Raw genomic sequence first — 22,451 nt, forward strand, 5'->3', positions numbered from 1 at the left:
AGAAGACAAAAGGGGCAGAAATTATGCAGTCAGTCAACATATTTTCTGGTCATCACTGGGGATACTGTGGATCAGCTAAATAATGCTGTATCACTCATCTCTGTAGCAGTGTAAAAAAATATCTCAGCTCCCTTAGATACCCACAGAGCATTAAAAATTCTTCAAACTTCACAAATCTCTTATAGGGAAGCCTCCTGTTTGTGTCAAAGGCCAAAGAAGGCAAGGCTCAGCAAGCAAAGCACACAGGTGACTGCAGCAGGTGCCACACCAAAGCCCCAAGCTTTACTCCAGCCACAGGTGCCCAAAATCAGGTGCACTCCTGAGCCTCAGGAGCAGGAACAAGCAGCAGCCATTTTCATTTGGGCAGACCAGCTGTGCTCAAGGGGCAGTGGTTTTTTGCCAGGCTAAAATCAGCATCTGTTTGTTCTGGTGTCTCTCCTCAAGTGATAAACACGGATGGCTGCTTTCCCTTCAGGGGATTATGGGCTGACAATTACTGGATGAAGAGTGATAAATCAGCCTTCCCTCCATGAGTTAATACACTCTCTGATAAAGCTGAGGCTTTGTTTGCAAAGACCACATAATTTACCGATGGTACTATTGATCAAATTGTCTTTTATAGATTTGTCTCTTATGCCCCAACATGATTTTTTTTTGTTTTGTTTTGTTTTGTTTTTTTTGGGTAACACAGTCCTTTACTCTTCCTTTCTTTTCCTGGAATATTAACAATCCCCAAACCCAAGAATACTTTTCACTGGGGTTACTGGAGGGAACTCCCACGTGCTGCTCTAAAACTGGCATAAAAAACTAAACACAAATCAATCACTTTTTCCTACAATGTTGTTTCTTCTCCCACCCACTGTCTCTCACACCTGGCAGTGTGTTGGGACAGCGAGTGCCCGCTCACAGTTCACACTACTGCACACGTGGTGACCTGCTGCCCAGAAAGGTTTCTAGGTGCTTGGAGCAGACCAAATAAAGCAATAGATGTTTAAGATGTACTGAAAATCAGGAGCAGCCTGGTTTTCAAAGCTGCTCTGCTTTCAGCTACCAGAAACCTTTTTCTGCCTTGTAAGCTGCTGATTCCTAATCAAGTCATCTCAGCAGAGTCTTGATAATGGACTGGATGCATCCTAGACGTCCATTCTTGATCTTTTCCTTCTCTCCCTTCCTACAGCAGAAGCAGCCCATGGTTGTCATGCAATGCATCAGCTTTGTGCGCATTCCTGAGCAGCCCCAGCACGGCTCTGTGAAAGCCTGGAGAACCAGTCCCTCAAGCAGGGGCTGTAAAAACAAAAGCAGGGACACCTGAACCTAACAGAAAACTTGAATGGATGAATTAACAGGGGACCTGTCCCCAGTTTTATCTCCTTTTATTCTTTGCTTAATTTCCAAATCCCCTCTGCCAGCTACCAGCAAAAACACCCTGTCCTCTCGTTTTAGGGAAGAATTTGAAAAGGCATTAGAGGGACCTCCCAGCTGCAAAGAGGGCAGCCTCCACAAGAAGACATCTAATTCAGAGCAGAGCATCTATGGAACTTTTTCCAAGAAGCAATTCTGAATCCAACTTCTACAAAATTTAAATAATGACAACTGTTTTGGGGCAGAAACTGTTCTCCACCAGTCTTAAAAGAGAGGCCATAGAAGGACATGTCAGAATGAAGCTGCCCTGAAATAAACAAGTCTATGCCTAGAAAGGACCAAGCAGTCACCACTTGAAAGCTATTGCAGGCCTGTACCTCTTGCCACTCTACTCTTCCATCAGAAGATTCCTACAAAAGACAAAACTGCTTTGGTCATTTTTGTTTGCTACCATCTTCAGATATAGGTACAAAATGTGAGTATCCTTCTTTAGAAGTAAAGGGATGGCAACACAGCTGAGACACTTGGAGGGCATTTATTTATTCTTCCCAAATTCTCTTGAAGAACTGCCAACGGGTTTGCTGGAGGGCTCTCCTAGACTAAAACTTCTGAAAAGGTCACAGGGACACATTTTCTTTCCCAATTTTTCCATATTTTAAAGTCAATTTACAAAAAAATCTAAAAACTTTCATATTTTTAAAAAAAGATACGTGAATACAAATCAGTACTGCTCCATAGCAAGTCAGGTTTCACTTCCCCTTGTCTGTAACATAAATATTAGTGGGTAGGTACAATAGGAGGAGCCTTCCTTTCTGGAAATTTTGACTGCTAGCAGAATACATCACTGATCATTCAGCAGCAAATGTCAGTACTGCCTACAATGGCACTTTTGCATGTTTCTCATTGAAAAAAAATCAAGCATTCATTTAGCTGGAAAAAAAAATTGTTCTAAGTTGAGGACTCAACCATTTCCCCAGGGAGATTATTCCAATGGCCAATTGTTCTCTCTGAAAAATTTTCCTCTTGCATCCAATTGGAATGTCCCCAGTTTTACCATTACCCTTTGTGTTGTCCATGTGATTCCTTGCAAAAAGAGAGTTTTCATCTCCTTTGTAGACATCCCTCTAAACCTTATCTTCTCAAGGCTAAACAAACCCAGTTGTCTCAACCTTTCCTCCCATGGAAAGCTTCCCTGTCCTTTGATCATTATTGTAGCCCTTCCCTGGACCTTCTCCAGCCTGTCTCCATCCCTTTTGCATAGTGGGGAATGAAATTGATCTCATTATTCCTGATGTGGCCTGACAAGCACTGAATAGAGTGGGATAACCACTTCTTTCCTCTGCTGGTGATGCCCTTGTTGATGGGATTGCTGACTTCTTCCCTCTGCTTCTCCCCACAAGGGCAGATCCCAGCCTGGGCTGGACTCTTGGATTACGTTTTCCCAAGTGCAAGACCCTATGTTTGTCTTTGTTGAACTTCACAAGGTTTTGTTAACCCAGCCTTCCAGCCAATCCAGGTCTTCTTGCAACTTGGCTCTCCTGTCCCAAGTGTTCACTTCCCCACTCAGTTCAGTATCATCAACAAACTGTGTCACTGGAAACATTTAATGGTTCGGTAATAATGGTGTAGAAGTCTCTCAAAGTACTCCTTTATTCATATTATTATGCTTTAACCCACAAAGGTGGCTTTGGAAGGAGGCTTCTGTTATCCAGAAGCTCTGGAACTGCATCAAGTAAACAAATAGGAAGCTACTGATTCATTTCAAGCTTAAAGGAAAGTACTCAGTACATAGTCTCTTCCGAAAAGATATGATCAGGAAAAACAAATTTTGAACAAGTAACACAACTTATAACATCTTAAACCATCATCTTTTTTGACATTTCTATCCACAATTTCAAGGTAAATCAAGTATTAAGCCCCACCGCCAGGCAAGTAGAAAAATCAGCTGATTTTCACAGCAGCTACACAAAAATAAGGGGTAAATAAACCCAGCATGATTTTTGTTGGTTGTGACTGTTCTTGCCTTTCCTGTTTCTTGCTATTTGAGCCAGTTTTGGCACAGCAGACTTGGGCACTGCCCAAGCACCAGGAAAAACACTGCACACAGAGTCACAGGCTGAGCCAGCGGCACAGCCAGCAGGACCCTGAGATCCCAGCCTCCGAGTTCTGCCTACAGGAGGAATTTCTGTCCATGCTGCAGCAAGAAAAGAAGAGATGTGCTGCATCAACAATTGGAAACCTGGCCAAGAATATGTGTTGCAGAAGCCTGTAAGGCCTGGAGATTCACGTGCACAAAGCAAATTGTGATTCCTGGCTTTCACGCGAGACGGTGTTTCTTCCACACCCTTTACCTTCCCGATGCTCAGAGCCCGCAAACTAACCCAGCCTGGGAGGAAGGGCTCCAAAAGTGATTTCAGGCGGTGCTTTGTACCCTTGCAGGATGGCCCCATCGTGTGACAACAGAGGAAACTGCACCCACGTGGGAATGCGCTCGGGAGCACAAAGCCTGCTTTCTCAGCAGGTGGTCCTCTGCCAGTGATTTAATTTAGTCTAGCTAAAAAAAAATCCGGAGCAGTTCTTGGACAAAGACCTGGGATTAGCAAGTGAAAGACAGCCTTCCTTTTAACCCCTTTGCCACTTCTACACAGAAACGCCGCTTTGTGCTTCAGAACTCCACTGCTTGGCAGGGAGAAGGAGGGGGGCTGTGGGGTAAGTGGCAGTTGCACGGGGTGTGTGAAATAAAGGTTTAATTGTGGCAGGATTTCAGATTTTCATTCATCCAAGCACTGTGCCCTTTTGACAGCGGGGGTTTGTTAATTCCATCACCCCTGTACATCTAAGTCAGTTACATATTTTCGCTTCCAAACCAAGAGGTTAAAATTGGTAATAATTTAAAAGTTAGTATTAATGAAACACAACTGATCTCAACTCAACTAGTTTACCCCCTCTGGCTAGTGTTATTTACTGTGGTCTGCACTCAGAAGCGTTTGAGCTGTGTGTGTGGCTTGCACCATATGGCTGCACCAGGGGAGCCCTGACACTCACACGCCAGAGATGCTACCTCACTTCCTTCCTCCCTCCCTTCCTTCCTCCCCCGCTCCAAACCCAGCTCTCTTCTTTTCTGCTGTTCTTTCCACATCCTCTCCCAGTGCTCAAAACCTTCCTTCGATTTCCAGTGTATTAAGGTCTCCACCCCAGAGACCTCCCCTCTTTGGTGCCTCTTTGGATGCCCCCAGCTCCTAGATGATTCCCTTCTGTCACCTATGCCCCACTTCCTGGTGGGGCAGAAGTAATTCCCCTTCCCATTGCTGGCCCACACAAAATAAAATACAGAAGTGGCCCAGTGGTGCACAGGATCCAGCTTGGACAGAGTTAACTTGCTGCGTGGCAGCTTATATGCCACTGTGGTTTGCATTGGGGACTGAAAAAGTGTTAATAACATAGCCCTATTACTTCTGAACATCGCTTCCACAGTACCAAAGCCCTCCAAGATGCTTTTCCAGGATGAGAGGAGGGTCATCCCCAATCCAAAGGATGAAGTTTAGCAAGCCCTGGTCACCTCCCTCATCTGAGCCACACAGAGTCTTTTGACCCAGACAAACTTCATCCTTTGGACCTTGCTATGAGGCAGATGGACCCAGAAAAGTGCTAAGCCACATTCCAGTCTCCCTCTGTCCACACCCTATTTATGGATTAAAGTAAATAATCGTATGAGTATTGAGTTCTTTCTACTACCTACATGTACATGTGAAGACTGTTTTACTGTGCACATAAAAATTAGATCTTAGTATGTATCATTAAAAAAAAAATTAACTTCTGTCATTTAGCCAATGAAAGAGAGTTATTTGATAAAACTTGATAAAGATTCCTGTCAGAAGCTGAGCTGACATGCAAGAAGTCGAGGGCTTACTCTCAACCTATAGTGAATAGAAAGCAACAAGGCTCAGCTTAGACCAAGAAGAGTCTCAGATAGTAACAGTGGTAATTAACATCTGTCACAAGCTAAGCAGAGAGTGACCACAGCTCAGATGACTAAGTGTAACTGCTTAATGACAGTAAATTGAACAGAGCTCCAGGTAGTCAGTCTTTTTGATTATCACGAGATCACAGGATAATACAGTTGGGAAGGAAATTCAATAGGTCAGACCAGGCTGCCCAGGGATGGCTGGACAACAAAACCAATCAAGCAAAGATATATAATCTTCCAAATTTTTTACTTTTACTTCTGCAGGTTTGCACAGTAACCTACTGTACGGCTGTGTGACACTGACAAAGTTCTTCAGTTACAAAATGTAAAATAACAGGGTACAAAATTAAGCACTTTAACTGCTTTAATTGTGCTTACCATGTAAGCAAAAGCAGGGGTTTTAGCCCTCACTGGCTTTTAGACCAGACTATTGCTTCCACAGGAAAGCACCATGACGTGCCAAAGCCTGAAGCCTGACATCTGCTGCCAAATTGCAGTGAGCTCCCCAAGGCTCCCACAGCGTTCACCAGGGGCCAGCAGAGGCACAGCAGTTCTGCCATTTGTGGCACAATGCAGGACCAGAACCAACAGCACAGCACATCCATCCTCCCTCCCTCCCCAGTTCCCTTTTTCCCCATTATGAAGGCTGGCTGTATAGGGATAAATGCAATCCATGTTTAGGACCCTCCTCAAGTTCAATCTTAGTCTTTATCCCAAGCCAAACAGCAATCCAGCATCATCTGAGCACTGCAAGAACAATTCATAACTGATCACGCAGCGCCAGGCAGGATTCATCACGCAGTGTACTTTTCCTCCCCCTGCTTTTTTGCTTTGTGGTAGTGGTTGTAATCATTATACAGATCCTTGAAGACCTGCCTCACACCTGCTGGGAGAGATGCATTTAAGAACTTGATGTCCCGTTCAATGCAAAGGTCAAGGATGTGATATATTCCCTCTGTGAGATGTGTCTTCACAGCTGGATGCAAAGTCACCTGCAAGAAGAACAAAATTGCCTTAAACTTGAAGACAGAAAGGCAAGACAACACCAGTTCCACAGTCAGTATACATTAAATGCTGACAACATTATCCTTTGCATGAGACCATCTGGAACAGCCCATTAGATAAAATCCAAGATTTTGACTTGACTGCAGTATTTTCCTGAATTTTGCAAACGTTCTGCAAAACAAGCACTCTTGCAGTAAAATCCACAGGAGTACTATACACATTGCTGAGGTGGCAAAGACACTAATCATCCTGGAATCACATGGACACTCCTCAGCACAACAACTCTAATTAAAAAACCCTAAAATACTTGCCTTGGATCACACATTTTAGTAGATTCTGTATGTCTTGTATAGCTGTATGCTATTATGTCAGTTTCAAATGAGCACTTCATTTACATTGTGTAGAAACAATTTTGACTTATCACTTAACAATTTCATATTTATCTAACAATATTTTTCTGAGTACTTCAATGTGCACACCTTTATAGAACAAGCCTTCAAAAATCTCAGAAATGTACATTTCCTTAATCTGTTTTAACACCAAGAATCAGGTACCTTGCCTGAAGTCATGCAGAAAGTTGGAGGAATACAAGAAATGAGTCAGGACTCAGCACCCTGCTCCTGACATTACCTCTGCTCAACCCCACAACCAGTAGAACTGCCACTAACAACCAGAAACATCAGCACTGACTCCGGAGCCCTCTGCTGCTCTAGGCTAATTGAAATTTGTCCTGTGCCCACAAATCACTTGCTAAATACTTCACTGCCCAAGACAGTAGTGGCCTCTGGCATCATTGCGTTATTTTTGCTGCAGCACCATGTCTTATCTTTGCTGAATCCCAAAATTAGCTTTATGCCTCCAGATGTGAGCCTCTGCACTCCAGGCATAATGAAAATCACATAAAAAGCCGTCATTAAAATTCAGGCCTCTTTCTTCCTTAGGCAACTAATAAACTTTCTGCTAATGAAGTGCACTCCTCATCACTGTGACAGGCTCCCGCTCTCTTTCTGCCCTAAATGTGGAACAGATAATATGTTTTGTTAGATCCACTAACATAGCAGGGAAAAACATATAGCAGGCATTAAAGCACATAAAATTTCTTTTAGATCTGTGACCCTACAGAGTTTACATGTGCAAGAGGTTGTAATTTTTCCCTTCCCTGTCAGTTGATCAATTGGTTTGTTTACAACAGATGCTATTTCTCCCTACACTGCACAATACAGTTGGAGAACAGCTGAGCATCACAGCTCCCAGTGAATGCACTGGGCTGGGTTCTCCCTTCCTAGAGTAGAGGAATGACTGCAGAGAACAAGGACAGGAAAACCCACAGCTATTGACAATATGGACCAGATGGCCCACTTGGTGATAAGCAGCTATCTCAGAGCTGCAGTTAATGGAACTGCATCCCACACATCACAAATTCATCTGGACCCAAGCCTTACTTGGGCCATTCTTGCTTTGCAGTTTCCTATAAACACCAGTAACACCATGGGAAGCAGAGCCAAAGATTTAAACAGCTGCCACTACTGGCTGGCAGTTAATTATACTTGTAAGTGGTTTACGTTCTATACAGTTAGCACAACCAATTTGTCAAGCATTACAGAGTTCTTGATGTGAGACATTAAATGTGTGAAGAGGTATTCCACTATTGCTGAATTAAGCAACAGCTCACAGGCAACAAGCAGAGAGGACTGCCAACAGTAAGAAAGAGATGCCACCCACTCCAGTAAGGAATCTTTCTAGATTAATACAAAATAATTCATGGTATAAAGAGGGAGGACTGAGGGAGCTGTTACACAACCAGTTTAGGGGTAAGTGACTGCTTAGGCCAGTAGCTTTCATCAGCTCTAGTTCACAGACCCTTAAAAAGGGTTCCAGTAAGTGTGCAGATGCCTACAGAAAGACTTATATCTACTAACATGTTTTTCTCAGTTATCTTTGATGGACCCACGGGGTCTTCATATCACAGGGAGAAAGCCACTGATCCTGACTCGGAAGAGATGAATGGTTAAAAGAGCTTTTCTCTCCCTCTGCAGAGCAACAGGAAAGATGTGTACATGCCCCATTTAAGACAGGCATCTGAGGGCCCTCTTTCCTCTGATATCCATCAATTCTCAGCAGTCTAATGAGCAAATAAATCATCACCTACATGTGATCTATCTATTCTGTCAGACAGAAAACACTCCTTTGCCACAGTGTCTAGAGGCTCACTACACCAATTTCCCCTTCCACACCCAAAGGTTCCATGCATACATTACTGATCTGTGGTTTCAGCTATCATCCATCACTTTCCATTTCCCAGTGAACATCTTGCACAAAACTTTCCTAGCTGTCTCATGAGACTGTGTACTCCCGCTAATACTGAGACAAGTGTCCTTTCAACTTAAAAAGGTTGTTTGACAATTCAAGTCAGGCTTTTATTCAGTGATGACCAGATTACAGATTCACAGACGGCTAAAGGGAACAGAAGCAGTCTTAACAGCAATTTTCCCTTTGCTGAACTACTACATTCACTATGTAAACAATGACCAACTAACCTCTGTAATAATCTTCACGGTTAGTTACACTGGTTACACCACAATCCTTCAGAAACACAGCACCAGTTAGGATTTTCTTTTTGTGAAACAAAAGCTACATTTCCTTTCTGTATTTCAGCCCATTCCCCAGGCCAGAACCACAAATAATCAGTTTGCAGGTACTTGCACCACAAGCAGCATTCAAACCCTGGTGAAATCTACATCTATTAGGCTAAAGAAACTGACAAGCTAAAGTTACCTCTGGGTGAGAGAAAATACTGATCTGGCTCTGGCATCCATAAGAGTAGAAGTGGTTGCTTTCACTAAGGATCACAATGATATCTTTGGTACAGAAGGAGAATTATTGAAAAGCCAGCAATTCTTGCCTGGGCAACATTTTTTTAATTCATTTAATCATTTACACCATATTAAAAGATTCTTTCCAGGAGAATCTTCCACCATTACTTTGCCAGATTTAACTGCTATCAGTCCTGGAGACTATTTGGGAGATAAACTTAACTACCAGATGTATAAGAAAGACATTTTTAACAGTGATAGTGCCAAAACTCTGGAACATGTTGTCCAGAGAGGTGGTGGATATCTCACCCCAGGAAACATTCAAGGCCAAGTTGGATGCAGCTATGATCTATTTCAAGATGTCCCTGCTCATTGTAGAGAAGCTCGACTAGATGACCTTTCAAGGTTATCTTTCAACCTTTTAACCCAAACCATTCTATGATTCTATGAAGAAATGCAACACCCAACATGGCACTAAAGCAAAACAGCTTTGTACCTGGGCAGCCTGCATCTCTGTGAGGTATAACAACTGTAACTTCACAAATTTTACAGAATTTAACAGAGTTGCCTTTGGAACAGAAACACCAGAGCTAGCACAATACCATGGCACTTTCAAGATGGATAAGAACATACCTTCTGCAATTCAGTCACATAGTGAGCCACAATGAAGGCAGAAAACACAGTGAAGTCCTCCATTTCTGCAGCAATGTAAGTATACATCCGTTCCACCAAGTGTGCACATTTCAGTATCATTTCAAACTCATCCATGTTGCCTAAAACACAAATTGAGATGCAGCTTGGCATTTGAGACTTAAAAACATTAGGAAAAAAACCCCAAATAATCATTCCATTTTCCATGATCCTTGAACAATATGAGGCCAAGGACAGCTTGCCTATTTTATCATCTTTTCTTATCAAACCACAGCTAGAGGCCCCCCACAACACACAAAATACATCTCCTAGAGTGGCTACTTTGTAAGAGCATACTGATTCCAATTTCATGTGCACTGCAAGACAAAAATTACTTGTTATAGATGTTGAAGTGCTCACAACAGCAGTTGCAGTCCCTTCCACAATTCAGTCCCAACCAGCACTGTGGAGGAGAGAATGAGGAGACAAGAAAATTGTATTCCCTGCCTAGAGAAAATCAGAAGATGTTTCTTAGAAACAGCATAGTAAGAAAGCTCTTTGATGAGTTCTATTATGTGGAATATAGCAGCAAAAGCTGCATCACTGGAGGTATCTAAAGTGAGACTGCTGAGATCAGCTGAGAATTAACTCAGTAGGCAGAGAATGAAGAGAGCTAGTACAAACAAGGGAGAAGGGAAATCCAGAAATTACTTCCATGTTATCTGTTACAAAACCAGAACAATTCTGCAAAGATAAACAGGATCATTTTCAACATGAGGATGCCATGTACCTGTAAGCTTCATGGGATGATTGCCTTATGCAAATACATTGCAAAAGCAAGAAAATTCTCCAAATCTGGCACCAGTTTAACATACCTTTTCCTCTATCACTGAGCCTCAGCTAATATATTCCTCTACAATGAATACATACACTTATATTTCCCCACAGTTGTGGGCAACGCATCAGCTGAGATAGATCTGAACATGGCACAGGTTGTAGGACATCAGCAAAAAGCTGGGATACAATCAGTTTCAGGCCATGAAGTCAACTTGTCTCAAAACTCCACTATTAATGACAGAATATCTGTGTCCTGACCATCTTAATCATTGTGGACATTTCTGACTTGTCTACTCTGACTATGTAAACTCTTTAATAACTTCCAGTAATAAGTCTGTTTTTCCCCCTTCCTTTTAGGATATTTAATTACCCTTATTTCAAATCCTTGGCCATACAGATATATAATCTAATCCAAATTAATGCTTCAGATACACTTAGCATACAATGGTGACAACTCAGCTCTGTAGTACACATAGTTCCGATCTCAAAAAATTTCATTTAGTAGCATCCATTTGGGATTATAACTGACACACATTAGCATGAATCACTGGAGCACACAGCCACCAATGCCTGCAGACACAGGGGTTGATAGGAAGAGCAGAAATTGAGCACAGTAAGCCTTACTGCTTCCTGTCTACTTGCCAGCCAGTCAGTGAAGAATAACTTATTCACCTAAAGCAATGCTGTCTGCATGCAGCACTCCAGGAGCCCCAGTTATCTTCCTAAACCCACAACCACAAAGATCAGTTTTTCATAAAACCCCAGTTTTTCATAAAGGACAGGTAGAAATGACAGTTTCAATGCCACAGCTAGGTTTTGAGGACTTTGTCCTGCTCAGCATCTCCCCTTCTAAAGTGTATGTATATATAAAGCAAAGGTGGAGAAGATATGGTACCTCTGTCTCCTTTCTGACGCCCCTCATGCATGACAGAAACAACCAGACGATGGAAACTGCTCAGAAAGGATGGTGCTGCTTTCAACAGCACCTGAAAAACACATGAAACAAAAACATGTGAGAATACATAGTATAGGGAGTGGAGAGGGTAGAAACTATCTTTTCATTCTGCACCCTGAGCCATTTGTCCTTCTAGAATCAATCACAGAAAAAGGAAATGTTTTCTCCTAAATCATAAGCAATCCACTGCCAAAGAACAACAGTGCAGGCACAAGCAAAGCAGGAGAGCAACTGAAATTATGTGATTTTAAATGACAAGCAGTACAATGCACTTTCCTACTGTCAAGACAAAATATTTCAAAATAATATTAAAAGAAGTCTATCACTAATACATTTTCTCTTTCAAATCTTTCCCCTTCTCCCACCCAATCACAGATATACCTTTGGATGACACTGCACAATAGAGAAGAGCACTTCATGGACCCCCAGGAAGACACCATGATAGTCTTCTGTCTTCAGATGATCCAGAGGAACTGTTAGAAGAATGCTGAATGCCAATGAAACGTGATGTGGATTCACAAGAATCCCTTCTCCCTGCCTTAGCAGAGTTGCTACAGTCTCTAGAATAGGTATAGCTATGATGGAAATCAGTGCCTGGTCCTGACAGGCCTCTTTGGTTTGCAGCTACAAGACAGGAAACAGACAATGAGAAATGCATTAGCCACTTATCATTAGTTGGAACACCAGAGAACCCTAACCCTGACTGGAGTCAATGGAACTAGACCTGTGCTAGCTGTACTGGCAGGGAGACTCCTGCACCTGAGCCATTTTCATGCACTTGTGCCCTGGGTGAGGATGCATATGATGCATTTCAAACAAACACTGCTGTGAGCATAACTGGAATGACAACTATTCCCCAGCCTCCTGAAAGCCAGCACCTCTTTGCACCTTTCGCACGAATCCAATGATGCAGCTCACTCCTTCACATGCATGCAGACCTATCAGAAGGGGCAGAAACTGCAAGCTTATGATTCCCAGGCACTGCAGAACCAGCTGCTGATAAATTCTTGCCTAGAGATATCATCCCAAGAGAAGAAAAACCTACATCACTAGCTTTATATGCTGTACAAACGAGGGGCAGGTTTGATTTGGCTTGATTAGTTTCATTTAAGTTTCCTTTTCATAATTCAGTGCATTTATATAATTACTTTTTTCTATAGGCATTTGTTTTGTTTTGCTGCTGTTGGCTTCGGCTGCAACACATGGCTGATGGTTATCTTTTCCTTTGGACAGCAGGAAGGATAGGAGACAGACTCCACTCTGCAGTCTGACAAGTTTCTCCCAAGCACCATATTACAGTGGAGTTCCATAAAATTACTGTGCATAAGAAATGGATGACCTGCACACTGCACTCACAGGAGATTTACTTGAGGAAGGAGGAGAAAAAGGGTCTACACAAAAACGCTCAGATGAATCTGGCATGGATGTGTTTAGTTTTTGTTCCTGTGTGCCTCTGTGCACTTTAGCTGTATCCACTAGAGAGTCTAAGGGATAGGAGGGGTAGGTAATGAAGTTACAATAAAGAGATACTTACAGCTAAAGCTGTGATTATCTGTGGGCTGGCAAACCAAAAAGCTTTCCCTTTGTCTCCACTTAATGGGCAGCTGAGCAACAATTTGGTTAGCGTAACAGCTGACAATACTTCCTGCAGAAAGCAGAGGGATCATCAGTCAGGGGTACAAGGCACACTGGCTCCTTTCAAGTACAGAAAAGCTCTTTCAAGGTCAGTGGCACTTCTGAGCATTACCAGAGCCCTGACACATGAAAGGCCTCCCACCAATACCTCTCTTTGGAAATTGTGAAGAAAGCAGCAGCTCAACAGAATTGAATGCACTCAGCAGCGCTGACCCAAATGTACTTTATGCCACATTTGCTTCACAATCAACTTACTGTACAAAAAAGCTTACATGACTTTTGAGAAAGGAAAGCCCCCTCATACAACTGCCACTACGTAACAGAAGGAAGCAGAGGCAATACAAGGATATCGGTACACTATAAATTAAGAATGCTGCTTTTGGCAGCAGGGTTTTTTTAATTGCTAGTTGTTTACACAGACTGATACAAGAAGCATATTGCAAGCTACATTCAGGTGGCAGGAATTCTCTGTGCAGTTCAGGCCATTCTCCAATCAGTGGGTTTTCTATGAAGCATACAGCACACTTTTTTTGCCAAGTGTTCCACACATCAGCACTAGTGCTTAAGCTGCTCTGAAGAAGGGCACATAATTTAAAGATACTGAGTGCTACCTGGGTATTGCTGAGTAGTCTTTAGAGCAACAAGTACCAAAAGTACAGGTGCAGTTTTGGTTTTACTTAAAAATGCCAGCACTTCTAAAAGTGCCTTTAACCTTGTACAAAAGAGCCACAGACAAACACTGACTGCTGGTATCTGTTGTGCAGGAGCTCTGAGCAGCAAGTAGGAAAGAGCTTTCAGCATGGCCTGTAAGACCACAGCTGTGTGATTTCTATTGACAATAAATGGACTCAAGACTGCTGAGTCCTTACAACAGACAAAAAGTTTTTTGAGTAGGTTTCCATGATTTTTCTACCTCTCAATTTATATACAGAACATAATACAGTCAGAAAGCCCTTATCCATGTAAATTAATTTGACCTGATTACTGAACATAAAGCAGGAAGAACAAAAAAAATATTTACAAATCTCATTCAGCCAACAACCTTTTTTTCAAGATACAGCAGACTGCAGAAGGAAGTTGACAACACATTAAACTGTTAAGAAGGCCTTACTTTAGCCTTCTGCTGCCAAATATTCCTCACTTCCAGTCCCTGCAGCACCAGCCTCATTATAGCGTAGAACTCCTCGTCAGAGCAGTTTCCCAGCACCTGGACCAGCACCTCTGTCAGCTCCATCTCCATACTTCGGATCACCTGGGTTGTAATTGCAGGACCTGCATATTCAAGAGACAAAAGCAATCAATTCCCAAGAGAAGGACTTCCACAGGTAAGAATAGGGCAAACTGAAAATAAAACAGTTCTGGGGGTACCTTTTTAACACTCAAATACATAGAGGGCTTGATACTTTACCTTTCTCCCCACTAGTGCACTAAGATGATGATCTCAAGTATATCCTACCCTCAGGTTCTGAGCAGTCATCATACCAATAGAAACTCTTCAGTAATACAGAAAGACTAAACCAAAGGAGCTGCACAAGCCAACGGAGCAGGCTAAACAAGCCACAGGTCTTTTCTATAAATGGTGGCCACAGATCCATCACAAATTATAAAAGCATAAAGCTTTTTCTATGACTACTTAATGGCAATACAAACACTGAGATCACAACTGGACTTCACTTGAACAGTAGTCTCCAAAGCAGGGTGTGCACACCCCAGGGTATGGGAATTATAATAAGTTAAATATTTATTGGGGTATGGGAATTATAATAAGTAAAATATCTTTAATACAAAAAGATATTTTAAATAGATTTTACTTCACCTTTATCTCATGCTTTTGAAACATTTTCTGTATGTGTACTTTACAGTATACATACTGGAGTAGTACATGTATAATTTATAAGTAACTTATATTCAGGCTGTGAGTTCAATTTCTTAGGTTTTTTAAATGATGGGTGTGTGCAATCAGAAATGTTTGGAGATCACTGCACCAGAGCATGCCAGCAATAAGTCTGACAAATGCCAGCAGTTTGAGGAAGTCAAAGAGAACAGTTATTCCGGCTCTGTGTTCATCTCTCTTTCTGAATGAGACAATGTAAAGGAGCCATTAGGTCACACAGCTGCCAGCAGAGGGTTTTCATGTAATTTCCAGCCTTGGCTTTTTATTTGGTGAGGATAAAGGAACCAACCTGTCAATATCCCACAGAATTTATCAGAATTACCACATGGTGTTCATCATCCGTAACAGTTAGGTAACTTCCACTGCTCTATAAATTCACCTACCAGATACAAAAGCAGATGAGTATTTTACTCTAAGATCTGGCCTGGTGCAGATCAGCCGCTTCAGTGGTGCCTACTACAACAATTACACAAGCAGGACACTGCACTTCAGCCCTACCTCCAGTAGTATTACCATGTTCCAGGTACTTTCAAAATGTTCTACCAAGGATGAGTAACTCAGGACCTCAACTTTATTTAAAGATGTTAACATCTATCAGAAGTTCATTGCCACACTAGATGGTGGCTGTGGTCCAGGTACTACAATATTGCCTCCTAGAAAATTTTCCTGTTATGCATTTAAAAAAGGATAGCCTGCTCTTTTAACACAAGTAAACAAATGCAGACTTTTAAAGAAACTGTATGCTTTGCTAAATGGCTTTTAACTCACAAAATTAGCAAAGGATGTGGAGAAAGAGTTTTCATACCAGAGAGAAGCTTTTTTATAGCAAAAACAACCATGAGTGCAGTTTCTTTTTCAGGACACAGCTCTGGCACAGAGCAGAAGACAGTCAGGAACTGCAATGCAAGCTGAAGGAACTGCAGATTGCTCCCTGCACAGGGCAGCTCTTTCAGTATCTGAGAGTAAAACTCTTGGTACAGTTTAACACGGGGCCGCTTCAAAAATCCACTGGGCTCCTTCTGCCAGTCCTTCTTGACAGGATGGCTCAGATCTGCTTTGAGGAGAGTAGTGACAGATGGTATGAATGCCACAGGCAAAGGCTGGTTTGGGGTGCTACTCTGAAGCCCGTGTTCAACAGTTCTGACCATCTGCAGAACCACTGGTTCCAACAGAGCACAAAACACATCCACAGAATGCAGCTTCTTTTCTGGCAGCTGCTGGAGGTGCAGTGTGACAACATGACAGAGTGTGGTGAATGCTGTGAGCAGCAACTGCTCAGCTGCGGGATTCCAGTTTTTCCAGTCCGTGCTTTTGGCTGCACCTGTGTCTGGCCTGCAGCTCACCAGGAAAGACATGAACTTTTCCAAGTTGAGCTTCACACTTTGTCTTCTTTCAATAATCATCTGAAGAAAGTTTTCCAAAAACTCTTGGACTTCTTGGACATATTGTGCCCAATCAGGACCAGTCAAGACATCAGTGAAGAATTTGCAAGCTGTAAGCTGGGAGGTCATGACAGCCTCAAGAACATCACTGGCATGTAACACCTTAAGAACAGAGTTGGAGTTCCTGCCAGCTTGCAGGCACCTCAGGAGGTGGAGGCAAGTACTTAAAACCTTCAGCAATAACAATTTGCTGCAAGAGACACTAGCCCTGGCATTAACTAGCAGGGACAGCAGCACCAGAAAACATCGAGTACAGTCAGAGGGAAGAAAACTGTCTAATTTCAGGAGAGAAACAATTTCTAGTAAATCCAGGCATCTTTGTAGCTGAGGTTCTTTCAGCATGACAGGGCAGCCATTTTTTGCTAACAATACTATACATTGGGCAACTTTCTCCAGTGTTTTCCAAGACAAGCTCAGCTCATCCTTCTGCACTTTGTTTTCTGATGGTACTTCCAATGGGTCAACAGTTTTGCAAGAAGCCATAATTTCTTCATGCCAAGGAATACTGGTCACAGACAGCTGCTGCAGTGGCAGATCTACTGAATCCCTGGGAGCAGTGGGGAGCACCACAGCAAACTGATAAATAAGATGGGTCAGAAAAGCACAGTGCAGGACCCTCATTTCTGGTAGTAGAGAGCTGTGGATGAAACCAAGCGATATCTTTGCAATGCTGATGGAAGGCTCCTGATCCGTGGCAGCTTCCTGATCTTCAGCCAACATCAACGTTTCTAGAAGCACCTTTGCAATGTACTCAACATCTTTTAAGGAAATATATGGCAACAGGATGGTCAGGTTGGACATGATGAGGTGCCAGTGTGCTGTGGGGTAGCTAAGCTCAGTTATTGCACTGATATCTCCATCCCACAGTTCAGATTCTCCTCTGCTCATGGTAGATCTCCCAGACTCCAGGATGAAAGCTGCGGCATGCTGCAAGGCCTGTAGGTCAGCTTCAGTCTGCATTAACATCATCTTCATTTTCTGAAGTGTGAGGAGTTCTAAGCAGTATTTACTAGTGGAGGCAAAACTACTTGCAAGTTCCATAACTCTCCTCCAACTCTGATCCTTCACACCAGGCAGAAAAGCTGAAACGCCCCAGTGCCTTGCAGCAGGTTCAGTAACAGCAGTTTCAGCTGCTAGAGACACGTATTTACTGCAGCTAACACCAAACAGAGCATCTACCTCAACCCAAGTGTAAACAAGGAGGAGAGCAGCATCACTGGCCTTTCTTAGCCAAAGCTCTGACTTTTCTCCCTCTCTCCTAGGAGCCTGCAGCAGCTCCATCAGTGGCAGAATTATTCCCTTCTGTATGTTTGCCATCAAACACTGAGTGCGAAGCACCACAGGGGATGGAGTGACATCATCCAGGCTCCTCATGTTGAACAGAAAGGCATGCAGCACCGAGCACACTGACATCAGCTTCAAGGCCATGTCAACTGACCCTTCAACAGCTGGAATGATAAGGGCCTGGCATTTCTCCACGAAGAGACACAGAATGTCCAGAATCTGGTTGGGTGGCAGTTCAAGAAGGCACTCACGAAGCTTTGGTGTCAGGCCAGCTGAGAAGATAGGCGGCCTCAGTTCATCAACAGCTGGCCGGCAAATGACTGTCAGCACCTCTTCAAAGAGCCGTGGGAACTGCCTCAGCTTGGAGTAGGTCTGGAATATGGTGCTGATGAGAACCTCCTGAGGCTTCTTTGTATGTGGCTCAGAGGCCTCTGCATCAATCCAAGCTGACGACACCAAGTCATCCAGGTCTGGCTCTACTATAAGGTGGTTTAATGACATCAGGAGCTTGAGACACCTGAACCAAGCAGGGATGGAAGCTTGGGAGTGTGTCAGCAGCAGCTGTGCTAGCTTCCTGTAAAACCCAAACTGCACCTCCTTGTGCCGGATACGGTCACTGGCGACATTATAGATGTCATTGCTGAGCACCAAGCTCAGAAGCTGTTCCAAAGCAAACAGTTCCACGCTCCAGTCCACAGGGAAAAGCAAATCACTCTTCCCCTCCTCTTGCAGGTCAGAGAGCCTGAGACAGCCAAAAAGCCTGCTGAGCATGTGGAAACACACAAGGTAGTTTTCTGCCTTACAGTACGAGTCCAGAAAGAGCTTATACAGCAGGGACACCGAACCAGCAACAACTGCTCCATGGAGGGCAGGTTCACACAAGTCACTGCCCAGCTTGGTCTGCACTGTGTTAACTGGTAGCAAAAGAGTTTTCCAAGCTCCTTTCTTCTTCTCCTGGGATTTCTGCTCTGACAGCAGTTCTTCTTTGTAGGATGAGAAAAGCTCAGGCTGAAATAACCCAGCCTGCAGCAAAGTCTCTATTTGGCTTCGTATTTCTCTGCTCAGGTGCTGACACACATGGTTATCATCCGCTTGTGTCCAGCTCCTCACAGTCAGCAAGTGTCTCAAGAGCAAGCATGGCTGGAGCAAGTGACTCGTCACTCGCCCAAACACACGGTTTGGGTTGGCTTGCTGCCTCTGGATCAGCAGGTACTGAGCAAAGGTAAGATGGAGGACGTTGAACAACTGCGAGCCCACAGCATCATCAGAAGCCAGCTGTTGACATGCCAGCTTGGACAGCTTGCTGAGGAGATCAACCAGAAGTTCACACTTTGCTGTGTAAATGATGGACAGTGAAGAAGTAGAAAGAATGCCACTGGAGCAGCTCAGCACAGTGCCAATGTTCTGCTGTGTCTTCTCAGAATAGGCCTCTGATAATCTTTTGTTTATGATCTGAAAAAAGAAACAAAAACAAACCCCAAAACCAGTCAATTTAGCATACAAAGATAAAGCCCATCATAATGAACCAACAACACCTTGTGTGAGCTGCGGCTGCAAGCAAGGGGGTTGTGCCAACAGCTGCTGCTGAGCCTCTCACATCACAGGTTTCAAACTAGAAGCTCCACTGTCCTCGCATTTGTTTGCAGCACCAGATGAGTAAGGAAGCCCTCACGCACACTACTAGCAACAGCATAAGACTATCCACACTTGATCCTAACAGTTCATCCTGCAGAAATGGAGTAGGGGAAAATTTCTTCCCTTCTTGAACGGTCCCCAAAATTACACTCCCAACAACAACAAACCTATACACACAACACATCCCTGCTCTGATACAGAGAGTTTATTTAATAAGAATGTCCATGACTAAATATCATCTTTGTATTTGAAAATGAGACAGTTTCTAGTTCTGGTATCTGGAATGTGAAGCACTATTCTCTTTTCTCTTTGAGGGATACACATTTCTAGAGAAATTATGTTGCATTTCTCTTCCTTTTCTCAAATTTTATGTGTATTTCCCTGCTGTTCTCTTCTTCAATCCACTTTTCACTCGCTCCCTTTTCTCAACTTCAGATAATGTCTGCAAACAACTCAGTAACAATTTTAAAATCTACATCTATTTTGTTAAAAACCTTACCTGTCTCCTTACACCTTATTGGGGATGGTTCATCTCCTCAGCTGCAACAGTGATGGACTAAAACAGACCCTTAAATTCTTCCCACTGGACCCTCTATACCTCTGTCCTTGGTGTTCAGGGTACCCTGTATCTCTGACCTGATCTTCATCCAGACAGGTTTTCACACACAGACCACCTTTAAATTTGGCACACTTTCTGCATAACATCTCTGAAGCCCAGATTTCATCCAACCAATTCTTCATACTTCACAGTTCAATTTCTACATGTAAAGACAATCTTTTCTTGCTTCCCTTCAATCTGATCAAAACTAAAAGGATCATTTCCCCAGTCATTTTCACTGCCTTTGCAGCCACTCACTAATTCTGCCATTTTTAACCTTAGCGCTGCACAAATACAAAATGTACTGCAGGACAGAAATAGAGAAACTTTCAGTACAGGTCCTGCAAACTATCAGATTAAGACATATTTCAGGCAATCTATCAGATTAAGACATATTTCATGCAACATCTGACACTGTGAGGGAGAGTCAAGTACTATAAAAGATACATATTGCTATCCAGAATTTTTCCAGATATCCACAGTCATAGTTACCTCTGCAACTGAAAAACTGAGACCAACTGTCTTCCCACTCTTTAAGAGATCCTGTAGTCTTTTACTATGGATAACATTGTCAAGATATGCCCAGAGTTTTTCAACAACTTCATCCTCCAGTTCATGTTTCTTGTTGTAGTTGGAAACCAACGCTTGGGTTACCCAATCGAGTAAAACCTGTTAACAGAAGGGAAAACAAGAAATCTTTAACAACTCCCAAGCAAAAACAGGACAAAAGCAGTACCTCCTCATAGTTACAGCATTTGTACCTTGAGAACTGTGCTACATCCAAGCAGAACAGCCTCTGAGTGAGCAGCGAAGTCTGCTCCCAAAGGTTTCAATTCCTAAGAGCTTACGCTCTATACCAAATGTTGGACCTGTGCTTGCATGTACCATCCAAAAACAACTTTCAGAAGTGAACATCTTTACTCTCACAACATTCTAATTCTAACAGTTGATACTGGTTGCAAATGCAGTCCTTTAAATCAGTGCTTAGAGAATCAGCTGGTTTTAACTTTCTGACAGTTGCTATTCCACTCACATCCTTCTCTTCATATGTTTAAATTCACTACCTAGAAATTCGGGCCCAGGAATTTAGATGTGTGCAAACTGGAAAAGATTGAAATATACTAATTACTGTTTTAAAACTGAAGTTGTGGTGTATGGCTAAGTTTAATATTTTAAGTAACTTGTTATTTCAAAACTTCTTGTTTGAAATAACAAGAACCTGAAACACAGACCTCAGATGTGCAAACCCTAGGCCCGAAAGTACTACCAGGGCTGGAGGAACAGGACAAGACACCCCTAACCCAGGGAAACACAGCACAGACCTTCAGCAAACAGGATCAAAACAAAAGACTGAGGAGACAGTGTGGGTTCCATGAAAAGAAAACCAAATCACCCTCCAAGCAGCAGTCCATGAATGCACTGTGTGCTCTCTGCTCATGCACAGCAAGTTCTGAGCACCAGAGAACACACATACAGCCTCAGTCAGTCCTCCCATCCTCAAGTTCTTGTTTTTAACTATGCCCAAAAGCATCTGACTTCGGAGCATCCTGTACTGGACGTAAAACCAATGGCAATGACTGTTTGAAAGATGATGATTTCTCATCTCTCTGGGAGACAGAACACAGGCACTACCCTCTCTTAAAGAAAGATTCTTCCATCCTGCACGAATGCAGGGCTTTGTGCTGAGGCTACCTACAATATGTTGTTATAAAAATATTTCCTGTAACGACAAAGAAATCAAAAGCTGATCACAATCCTAAACCAGTGCTATATTTACAGTGCTAACCGCTAGCTAGAAGCTAGATCTGGATTTTAACAACTGATTCATTCATAGCAGTAATCCACCATCGGTATTTTCTTCTTTCATCACTGTTCGCCAGTGAAAAGTACTCACTTGCTCCTTATTAGGCAGGACGCACTGGTGAGAAATCCACGCGAACCGGGCTAGTTTGAGTTTGTCCTCCCAAGAAGTCTTGGCGCTTTTGAGCTTCAGGTAAATCCCGGAGTAGATGGCTGCCATGGGGGCGGCACGTGGGCACAGCGAGGCGGCAGACCCACGTCTGGAAGAAACGCCGAGTAAGGGGAAGGCGGTCGGACGGACGGACGGGCAGCGGCTCCGCACCGGGCACTCGCCCGGCACTCCCGCACGTGGCACCGCTCGGGGCCCGAGCGCCTCCGCCCGCCAGCCGCCCACGGCCCCGCTCCCCAGCGCCCACCTCTCCCCCACCAGCCCCCGGTCCCACTCACCTTCCCCTGCGCTCGCAGGGCCGTCACTGCCCGCTCCCCGCTCCCGGTACGGCCGGGCCCTGCCCGCCGGCCTCCGTCCCCGCCAAGCCGCGCCAGCCGAGCGCCGAGCCCGGGAGGCGGCGCGCTGGGGCGAGCCCGCGCCCATTG

General features: G+C 43.5%; 1 protein-coding gene across 2 annotated transcripts; it reads right to left on the reverse strand.

The window, feature by feature from the left end:
* Positions 1 to 5,952: 5,952 nt before the first annotated feature.
* Positions 5,953 to 22,418, reverse strand: URB2 (URB2 ribosome biogenesis homolog). Of its 2 annotated transcripts, XM_059468359.1 has the most exons (10): positions 22,305 to 22,418; positions 21,952 to 22,117; positions 20,550 to 20,726; positions 15,904 to 19,276; positions 14,316 to 14,476; positions 13,104 to 13,214; positions 11,951 to 12,193; positions 11,510 to 11,600; positions 9,781 to 9,920; positions 5,953 to 6,321 (listed from the first exon to the last, which is right to left on the reverse strand). In XM_059468359.1, the coding sequence occupies exons 2-10, from the start codon at positions 22,075 to 22,077 to the stop codon at positions 6,124 to 6,126; spliced, it is 4,620 nt and encodes a 1,539-aa protein (XP_059324342.1). In that variant the 5' UTR covers positions 22,078 to 22,117; positions 22,305 to 22,418; the 3' UTR covers positions 5,953 to 6,123. The 2 variants fall into 2 exon arrangements, with proteins under 2 accessions (XP_059324342.1, XP_059324343.1); XM_059468360.1 differs by lacking the exons at positions 5,953 to 6,321; positions 9,781 to 9,920; positions 11,510 to 11,600; positions 11,951 to 12,193 and having other exon boundaries at positions 13,126 to 13,214; positions 14,292 to 14,476.
* Between the last annotated feature and the right edge of the window lie 33 nt (positions 22,419 to 22,451).

This window comes from Ammospiza nelsoni, chromosome 3 (genome assembly GCF_027579445.1).
Source record: "Ammospiza nelsoni isolate bAmmNel1 chromosome 3, bAmmNel1.pri, whole genome shotgun sequence".
Lineage (NCBI taxonomy): Eukaryota > Metazoa > Chordata > Aves > Passeriformes > Passerellidae > Ammospiza > Ammospiza nelsoni.